The 11,129-nt window shown below is 32.9% G+C and overlaps 1 protein-coding gene across 1 annotated transcript; it reads right to left on the bottom strand.

The window, feature by feature from the left end:
* Positions 1–5,611: 5,611 nt before the first annotated feature.
* LOC126885557 (uncharacterized) lies at positions 5,612–10,761 on the bottom strand. Its single transcript, XM_050652143.1, has 3 exons — positions 10,532–10,761; positions 9,284–10,467; positions 5,612–5,793 (listed from the first exon to the last, which is right to left on the bottom strand). Exons 1-3 carry the CDS (start codon positions 10,759–10,761, stop codon positions 5,612–5,614), a joined length of 1,596 nt encoding a protein of 531 aa, XP_050508100.1.
* Positions 10,762–11,129: the final 368 nt, after the last annotated feature.

Here is an 11,129-nt window from a genome sequence, read left to right as displayed (position 1 = left end):
AAATCATTAATGTCAGAAAAGTTAGCTACCTGGGACACATAATGAGAAACGAAAAGTGCCGCCTCGCGCAACTGATCATCCGGGGTAGGATTGAAGGAAAACGGGGTTCTGGTAGGCGTCAGATTTCATGGCTTATAAATATCAAAAACTGGACCGGCCTTGATTCAACATATTTGTTTAGAGCAGCATTGGACAGAGACATTGCCAGTGTAGTTGCTAACTTCCACTAAATGAGAAAGCACCACAAAAAGAAGGAGTCGATATTATTAGCTGTATAATGATATTCTTTTTTTGTTTTTGGGCATAATATTAGCCGCTCTCTGTCCGTATTTGTTATATTGTAATTATTCTTCAAAAACTTTACTCTAGGTAACAAGTAGGTAGGTTATATTAGTAGGTAACAATCTTATTATAATCGATATAAACTGACTGAACCGTTATCTATAACCATTCAAAAAGCACCAATCAAAATTTTGTTAATATTATTTTTCAGAACTAACGTGCGAGAAAATATTGAATTGTCCTGTTAAAACCACCGCCTGCGATGAGAGACTAACGACAACACCAAATGGAAAAAATTTGACTGCTGTAATAAAATGTTACGGAAATAAAGGTAAATATTCTATAATCAATAAAATAATAGTATATTATTTAACGACAGTGTAATGGTCATTATATGCGAGGAGAATAACATACTTTTTCTATGACCTTTTTCATTTCAATTAACAGAAAAATATATTTATCAATTAGTCTCGATTAAAATTAATAAATGTTGTTTACCAATAGTGCGCGCCTGAATAATTGGTTGCCTAGTATTAGTAGGCGTATTTGCTTATTATAAACATTGTATATTGTCCTTTATGAAAACATTATTTATGTTTACCTTTTAATAAGCTCAATCTTAAATGTTCAAATTATGAAATTTCAACGTAAAAAATATACTGACCCATTGTTACAGTTAAAAATCCTTCGAACATTTTTTTTGAAGTTAATCATTGACATAAGTTACAATAATTATTTTTTTAAATAAACAAGTTTAAGTAATTTTATTTGCAGCTTATACGCTGTGAGCTCGTACGTAGAGGGGATATTTACAAATTCGCGAACGCCAGTAGTGACAAATTTGTAAACGTTTACTGGAAATTTGACATAAATGTCGAAAGTGATTAATTTAAAATTAAAATTAAAAACATTAATTATAAACAATATTAGTTGGTCAAAGCTGTGGTATATATTTTTACCTTAAATATACTTACGTTTTAAATACTGAATTTAAGTTTTTTTAATGTTCCGTAATATCTAATTATAAATAATCTATTATAATCTCAGCGCCATCTACACGATTATTGTCAAAGTATCCGAAGTAAGAAATTGATATTTTATCAATAGAACGTCAAAATCGATTACAATTTAATTACTTTTTTGCGTTGTAAATATTAAGCGATAACAACTAATAATAAATTTAAAAATTACCGGTAAAAGTTGAATTAGTAACCGCTAGGAGCGACACCAGCGAAGCTCAGAGCGTATACACGACTTAGGGCCGGTATTTCAATAGCTACTTAAGCTTTTGCTTAGCTAAGCCTGTGTCAAAAGTTAAGGAGAAGCTTAAGCTGGGTGCCGTATTTCCATCATTCTCTTAACTAAACTGATACTCAGCTGTAAAGTTAATTGGTTTGGTACCTCTGAATACGTCAAAGTGCCAGAGCTAACTGTTCTGAGGTAAAAACCAATACCGTTGACATTTAATTTTATCTTGTCATGTGTATCAATATTATTTTTACTTCACTTAATTTTGTTTTCATGGTACATGTGTTTTTAGTTTACTGTCTATATTTTCTCTGGTTATATTTTTATTGTTATTTTGCATAAGCAATAGATCCGTCTTTGTAATTTTGTTTATTGGATATATTCCTTAAAATGTCAAATTGGAATGTAAGTTTATTTTTGTAAAATAAATATACCTACCAAGCATTGTAGAGATAAACAATTTTCATGTGCCTACACCTTCCAAAAGTAATAAGAATTTTAATAATCGTTATTACGATTAATAAATTAATAGATTATTATTTAATAATCCAATAATAACGTTATTACTTAAAAGTTAGTTTTCAAAATAACTCTATAATTAATAATCTATAGCAATAACCTCAAAAAAGAGAAAACAAATTTTAAGCAAAGGCTTAAACCAACTTCCGCGCGAGCTTAAAATTATTTGGTTTAAGCCTAGGCTTAAGCCTCCAATTGAAGTGGAAATACAGGCATCTAAGCTTAAGCAAAGGCTTAAAGTAAGCTTTGGCTTAAGTGAGGTTGGAAATACCGGCCCTTATGTATTAAAAATGGCACGCACCACTTGAACCTAACTTCAACATGTTTTTACCCGTGAGTAATTCACGGGTAGAGTATTGGGATTTATTATTATTTTAAATATTGAATAATGAGCATGGTATTAGACGGTCTTAGAAACGATTACCGTGTTTACATTTGTGGTTAATATGAAAATTTTTTTGCTCACTTAGAAATCCAATGAAATTTATATATTTGAGATCATGTGAATAAAAAGTACCACAGCAAGATTACACTGATAAAAGATCCCATGGGCTGTTTTCACTTTGTTGCTACAGATACGCATGAATAGAAATTATCGAGTCAGATAGTCCCAGAAATACTGTGTAGAGTAAGAAATTTCTTTGGAAAGCTTTTATTGACTTTTGCAGTATTAGAAATTATGAATTAGATGAAAGCCAAACGGTAGAAGAATTGGCGTCAATTTGGCGAAGAAAAGATGGTACGCAGTTTAAAGAAGCTACGGTCAAAACTATGTGGAATGTAACAAGTAGGTAAGCCTTTACAAGGCAAGTATTTTAAGGAAACTAATGTTATAATCGAGCCGTTTAAAAGTGTTGTATTTCAACAACGAGAGGCCCGCAATTGTGCACGGCGAAAGCTGCAGTCTGATCCTACTAAAAGCAAATAAAGTTCTGTAGCACTAAGTTTGACAGAAGTAACGAAAATGATCAATTTGTGGTATGAAAAACTCCTGAAGGGCCGCAACGGAAATTCTACCGTATAGCCGTGATAGAAATAGCTTGGAGAATTGGGGAAGCTGCTTCATGCTTAACGGACTTTTTTTGTATCAAAACAAATAACGATGGGTCTGAAACAAATCGAATTGGATATAATCATATATTTAATAAGACTAGCCAAGACGGATCAAAAATGTGCACATAAAGCAAATTTTTAGTGGAAAACGATGACGGCAACATTTGTCCTGTCAGAATGTATAATAAATTAATTTCAAAAAGAGGCTCAAATAATAAAACAGATTGTTTTTAAGACCAAATCGTCACTGGAACTCGGAAAGCGATCACTGGTATAATAGTATACCTATAGGGAAAAATACATTTCAAAACTGGACAAAATCATTTGCAGAAGCAGTTGACTTAAAATAGTCAAGAGAAAAAGATTACAAATCACTCGAACAGATGAACCGCAGTTAGTTCAGAACCGCAGAATTGGGTTCAAGAGCAACAACTTATAAAGATTACATGCTACAACAACTCCTTTATAACTTCCGTAAATACTGACCCAGAACATCACAACCTAATTATTAACAGCATGCGTGAAAATTAATCGTCGTCAGGTATTGAAACTAACACCTCTGAGTCTTCGTTTAATTTCTCGAATTGTTCATTTACTAATTGTAAGTTTAAATAAATAATTTTGTTAATTTAAAATTTTTGAAAATCTCGGGAGGTTGTAACCAAAGAAAGTATTCCACCTGTTGTCAATCAGGTGGTATGGGAACGATATTTATTGTCGTTTTCTGTGCTACTTCGATTGATAACTTATTTTGTTTTTCGGTAGATGGCTCTAGTTCATCCGCGACATTTCGTTCTTTGCAATTCGGAAAGGCCCAGATGTGATACCTGGGGAAATCGGAGAGAAGAGGATATGGGACTACTGATGAGGAGGAAAAAAACTCCGAAACCGGTATAGACTCTTCCTGCACTCTCGATTTAACCAGAGTATTATGCAGCTACTGCATTTTCGTGTTGCAAAGAAATTGAAAATGTTTATACAAAATAATTTTGTGTTTGTATTTATTTCAAAAAAAAAGCAAAAAATTTTCTTCCAAATAATCCTCGAACATTGATAAATCCTCAAAAATGTAATAACAATATCTTCTCAAGCGTGTTGCTTATTGGAAACCCAGCAACAAGGTTTTGAAATCTGTAATTAAATTTTTTCGCACAATTATCAATGTCTTCGAGTTATTACTAGATACTAATTATAAAATAAAATTATTCTTTTTGTTTTGTTTTTGACTTTTGACTAATGTAATACTTTTTATTTTATTATAGGTGCTTTACTCCACCAACAAACAATAAATCAAGCGAATCCCTTTCCGGGAGTCAAAATTAATTTGTATGTATATTATGATGAATCAATATAATGAAATCGATGAACTTATAATAGACCCTAAGGAGTGTATCGTCAATTTTGGAATTAATCATGCAAGATTGTCCAAACGGCTGTTTTTTAAATAAATTACAATCATAAAACGTTTGTTAATATTAACTATTTCTGTTTATTTTTTGTCGCTGTAGCTTTAGATAAATTAAATTAATCTATGTATTCTTTGCTTACTTTTTTCACTTTTTGGATCACTTGCATATTTTTTATCTTATTTAAATGCTTCTTTAAATGCTTCTTTACTGTGTTCTATCTTATATTTTGTTGTTGCTAAATTTTTACAAATAATATTTTTTGTAGCATTAATTTTTTTGTTTTTTTTTATATGATTCCTCTTGTCTCATTTGAATAATAACCAGGTATTCATGTGGTCATAGCCACCTTTACTTTACAAGCCATGAAGAGAAAAAGGCAACGTCGCAATTGATGACGTCGGTAGTCGGACTTTCGGACTACCGCTTTCGAAACCACGATTTTAAATTACAAATTCAAGTAAAATTTATCGTATTTTTTAGTCGAACAGGAAAATATATTAACTAAAAGCTTTTACAAAATCAAATTAAACGTAATTCCTTGTAAGTAACGTTTATTATACAAAAAAAGAAACAATGACAAGAAAATGTGTAAAATACTTGATTTTAAATAAATAATATCTTATTTTAAATTATATGCAAAATATCGCTAGAAATAACTATAAAAACAATTGCGGACAATGTTTGATGTGCATTGTTTGGGTTTAGAATAGATAACTTTCTTTTTTTGTTATCGCCCTTATCGTTATTTTTCTTATTATACTTTTTTGAAGATTCATTACTTTGATGGCTGCGATTTTTGTATAATTATTAAAACAATATTACACATAATTTTTATAATAGCAGAATAAACTTTGAAGTCCCTACATTTCCCTACACACTACATTCACACTAAAACTATATAGAACTTACCCTACATTCACACTAAACTTCAAAATTTAAGTGAAATCCTTCATGCTGTTGTAAACTTTTCATTATCATATCAAAGATCATAATAGCATCAAGTGACAATAATTGTTTTGCAAAAATAATTTTTTAAGATTGGTGGTTGTGGATGTGGTGAAGAATTTTCAGAATTTCACGTAAATTTTAATACAACAGATCTAAAACAAATTACAATAACTTGAATGTAAGGAGTAAAAATGTTCGTTCATCGAAGCGTTGGTTTTGTGTGTATTCTCGTCGTTATGTACTTTTTCGTCACCCAGTAACCCTGGCGACTGAACTTGGGTCACTTCGTTCGGCAATCTTCGGTAATACGCACTTGTACAATAATTGGCAGAATCTAATAAATTTCAAAGTCAATGTACTTAACATATACTCCCCCACCTTGAAACCCCAAAGGCCGGGTTTCAATAAAAATTCTTAAAAAAAAGTCAAAGATCATATTAATTATAGTTTGCAAATAAAAAGTTATTGATCTTGGTTAGGCAGAACACATAATTTCACAACCGGTCGTTTAATCTCACCAGAGTTTGTCTTTATCACAACCGACTGCACAATATTGTCACTTCCGGTGTAAGTTTTTAAAATTCTGCCTAACTGCCACTTCAAGGGAGGAAGTCCATCATCCTTTACTAGAACCATGCGCCCAGGCTGGATCAGCTGTTGGCAATTCTCCTTCCACTTGACCCGCTGCTGAAGATGGGATACATATTCTTTGGACCATCTTGTCCAAAAGTGCTGTAATATCTGTTGCACCCTTTGGAATCTTGAAAGACGATTTTCATTAATGTCCATTAAGTTTTGTTGTGGTATACTCGTCAATGAAGATCCAATTAACAAGTGTGCAGGAGTAAGAGGGTTAGGGTCATTTGGGTCATTAGAAAGAGGATAGAGTGGTCTAGAATTGAGACAAGCCTCTATTTGATATAAAACCGTGGTAAATTCTTCAAATGTTAAAATTGCATTACCTACTACACGTTTCATGTGGCGCTTAACTGATTTAATGTTTGACTCCCATAATCCACCTAAGTGGGGAGCACGTGGAGTAATGAAATGCCATTGAATACCGTCGATTGAGAGGTCTGTAATAATGTGATCAGCATTTGTGTTAAAAAATTGTCAGTTCGTTGTTTGCTCCCACGAAAGTGCTGCCGTTATCTGAAAAGATTTCGGAGCATTTACCGCGTCGGGCCGTGAATCGGCGTAATGCCGCTAAGAAGCATTCTGTCGTGAGATCACTGACAACTTCTAAATGTATAGCCTTACTGGCGAAGCAAATGAAGAGAGCAATATAAGCTTTAGAAGTTTCGTAATTACGACCCTTTCTATCTCGCAATAAAACGGGACCAGCATAATCGACACCAGAAACCGTGAAGGGACGTGAAGGGGTAACTCGTGACTTCGGAAGATTGCCCATAAGATACTGTTCGGGTTTATTGTTAAATCTAAAACATCGGACACAATCACGAACAATTTTTCGAACCAAATTGCGCCCTGATATTGGCCAGTAATTTTCTCTTAAGGAAGCAAGAAGTGCTTGAGGACCAATATGTAAAAGTTTCAAATGCTCATGTCGAGCAATGAGTTTCGTGAGGTGATCTTTTGGAGGTAGGACTATGGGGTGTTTCTTGTTAAAATCAAATGACGAATGATGTAAATGACCGCCAACGCGTATTAATTTTGTTGTTGTATCAAAGAATGGAGTTAGGCCAAGAAGTTTACTTCTTTTGTCAATTTGATTGGAATTGGAAAGTGCATCATAATCATATGGAAATGATTGACGTTGTACGAACCTAATTAAGGTTAAAAGGGAATTATTGAGTTCTATTGTGGTCAAGGGACCTGTTATTCGTAAATGTTTAGGAATCGACAGATTGTCTTTAAATCTTAAGACATAAGCACAGACGCGTGTTAGTTTATTTAAAGAAGAATATTTGTAATAAAAGGTAAATTCGTTGTTGATGTGATGAAATACAAGAGTTTTGTTAGGCAGTTCAGGTAGTTCAGAAGTTATACAAACTTCTTGATGTTTTGTATATTGAGGCCATTCTTCTTGAGGCAAAGTGAGCCAAGAAGGGCCATGAAACCATATGTGGGAATTACTGAGCGAAGAAGGACTTATACCTCGTGACAGTAGATCTGCTGGATTATCATAAGTATTAACATATTTCCAAAATTCAGGGTTGGTCAGTTTATGTATTTGTGAGACTCGATTTGCTATAAAAGTCTTAAGTAAATGGGGAGAGGTGTTTATCCATGAAATAACAATTTTAGAGTCAGTCCAATACGTAATGTTTTTAAAGGAGACATTTGCAGATGAAGTGACCTTTTCAACAAGTTCAGAAAGTAGTGATGCCCCACAAAGTTCGAGTCTTGGAATGGTTACAAGTTTCATAGGAGAAACTCGAGTTTTAGCACAATAAAAATTTGAAATGTAATTTCCAAATGTGTCTGTGCAGCATATGTAAATACATGCACCGTAAGCTGCCTCCGAGGCGTCAGAAAACCCATGAAGTTGAACAGAAACTGGGTTAGAAGAAAGTACATGTCTAGGTATTTTTAAAGTGTTTAATTTTGTAAGTTCGAAGTAGTATTTCGACCAAAGTGTGTAAATACTTTCAGGAACAGATTCATCCCAACTTATCTTGAGTTTCCAGAGCTCTTTAAGAATAATTTTCGATGTAACTGTTACGGGTGAAAGTAACCCCAAAGGATCAAATATTTGTGCTGTACAGGATAAAATCTGTCTTTTGCTAATCTTTAAGTTAATTGTGGAGATATTTATAGAATATTGTAGGGAATCACAAGACGGATTCCAAAGTAATCCTAGTGTTTTGTTATGTTCGTCAGAACCAATATGCAAAAAATCAGGATCAGAATGATTTTGTAGAGACGAATCATTGGTAGTCCATTTTCTCAGAGGAAAACCGTAGGAAGATAATAAATATGAAATAGTTTCCTTAATTTCTCGGAGTTCTTCCGATGTGTCACAACCAGTTAATAGATCATCTACATAAAAATCGTGCAAAATTATAGAGGAAATTTTTGGGTATTCGGAAATATGTCGATGAGCAATTTCATGAAGAGACCTAATGGCAAGAAACGCTGCTGATGCAGTACCGTAGGTAACAGTATTCAGTGTATAAGCAGAAATCTCATCATTTTTATTAAATCTCCAAAGGATCTTTTGAAGGTAACGTTGTTCAGGAGTAAGGAAAACCTGACGATACATTTTAGTATCTGCACCCAGTACGAATTTATGTTGCCGAAATCTATACCCTATTCCACGAACATACGCCTATTTTGGATTACTTCGACAACGAATATTTTACTGTGCAAAATAAGAAAAACGAAAGTTAATTGCAAATTAAATTGTTGTTTATTGGAATAATTATTAGCGCCATTTACTTTCGTACTTCTTATGTTGCACAGTAAAATATTCGTTGTCGAAGTAATCCAAAACAGGCGTATGTTCGTGGAATGGCCCATAAGTAAAATGTAAAATAAATTATCTTGTAAATGAGGGCCGACATACATGATGTCATTTAATAAGTAGCCTGTGGTAGTTTTCGCACTACCGTCAAATACAACTCTTAACTTTGTAGTGGTTGAAGATTCCTTTAAAACGCAGTGATGAGGTAAGAAGAATCCAGAATTATTATTCGTGTCATTTGTTAGGGACATGTGACCAAGTTTAATATACTCACGTATGAAGTCATGATATTCTGATTTAAATGTTAGTGATGTCCGGAAGTTAATATTGTGAGTTAATTGATTAATTCCCGAGATCGAAGAGTTGATTTTTTCCTTTGAAAGTTGTAAAATATCACAAAATTTCTCAGATATAAAGTTGGATTGACTTCCGTTGTCCAAGAGTACTCTGCATTTATGTGAGTTGCCGAACTTGTCAAAAACGTTAACAACAGCAGTTAAGAGTAGAATATACGGTTTAATAGCAGTGTGAACACTTGAGCTTATATGATGTGTTGAAAAGAAGTTAGAGGTAGAAGTAAATTCATTAGACTGCAACCCAGTGTTTGGAACATTGGAAGATAATGAAGATTGAGAAGAATTGTTTTCTGTGGAAACTGAATTTGAGGATTGTGAATTCTCGAAGTGTAACATAGTGTGGATCTTTCCACATTTTCTACAACCAGTAGAACGACAATCCTTAGTACGATGGCATGTGCCAAGACAATTAAGGCATAAACGTAGACGTTTTGCATTGTTTAACCTATTAGTAGGATTTAGTTTTAAGAAGTCAGGACAATAATATATTTTATGTTTCTTATTACAAAAGTTGCATTTAAACCTATTCTCTGTGTTAGAAACAAAGGCTCTTGTTTCAGACTTATTACCTTTGTAACGTGGTGAATTTTGATCCTGTTTATTATCATTGTAGTTGTATAATGACTCTAAGATACGACATCGTTCTTTTAAAAATTTCAGTAAATCATCTAAAACTGGTAGGTTGTCTTTACAATTTTGTGACTCCCAAGAGCGTCTTGTTGAGTTATCAAATTTTGTTGTTAACAAATAGATAACCAAATCATCCCAGTGTTTAGTGGGGCGTTTTAAAACTTCTAAAGCACGTAAATGTTTTTGTGTATTGTCTAGAAGTTGTCTGAGACCTTGATTTGATTCTTTTGTGACTAGTGGTAGGTTAAAGAGAGCTTTAATGTGATTGTTTACGAGTAACTGTTTATTTTCAAATCTTTCGGTCAATAAACTCCAAGCAATGCCGTAGTTTGCATCGCAAACTTGCAAAGATTTAATAGTGTCGGCAGCTATGCCACGTAATGACAGACGTAAGTAATGAAACTTTTGTACGTTGGGAAGTGAAGTATTATCATTAATAATAGAATTAAAACTGTCGCGAAAGAAGAGGAATTCATCAAATGACCCATCAAATGTAGCTAGATTCAATGGAGGTAACTTAATGTTGCTTGTATTTGTAGGCCCAGCTGCTACTGAACCATTGACACTACGTGAATCAGACGTTTCAGTAGGTCGTCTAGATAAAATAAGTTTTTTTGATGTCAGATATTATTTTAAAATATCTGTCCTTAAAAGTTGGCCTTTCAATGGCATGTATTGTGTCATAATTTTCCTCGCAGTCAGGATCATCAGTTTCAATAAGCAGCTGAACCTCATTAAAAACATCTAAAAGCTCTTCGGCTTTGGATAATCGCATTTCTAAATCTACGAGGTCGATAATTTCATTATTTTCTATACTTCTAAAATATGTTGTTAAACGTGTAAGAGCACCTTTAGTGGCCATTCTCTTTGTTCTGTTTTGGTCTGACATTTTTGACAATATGACCAAAATCTATGAGGATGTAAAATAATAAAATAATTATGTATGTATGTTAATTAAATTATGTAATATTAGTAATCTAATGTATGTGACGTGTATTATTATACAGATATAAACAATCAAAATGTGTTTGATGTTTAAAGAAATAAATATTGAATCTTCGATAAATGTAATTAAATAAAAAGAAATTATTTATTCAAGTGCAGCAAACGGAAATAAATGTTTTGTGATTCAAATATTATTATGTACGTAAGAATAATTATTAACGTTTAGTTACGATCTGTCGTAATAAAATAAAAAATCAGCTAGCACATTCACAATGAATACGAGAGTAGGTAAAACGTCAAATATGTCACTAT

This window comes from Diabrotica virgifera, chromosome 5 (assembly GCF_917563875.1).
Source record: "Diabrotica virgifera virgifera chromosome 5, PGI_DIABVI_V3a".
Classification (NCBI taxonomy): domain Eukaryota; kingdom Metazoa; phylum Arthropoda; class Insecta; order Coleoptera; family Chrysomelidae; genus Diabrotica; species Diabrotica virgifera.
The sequence above is the reverse complement of the archived record's forward strand: the minus strand, read 5'-3'. Positions and strand labels throughout refer to the sequence as shown.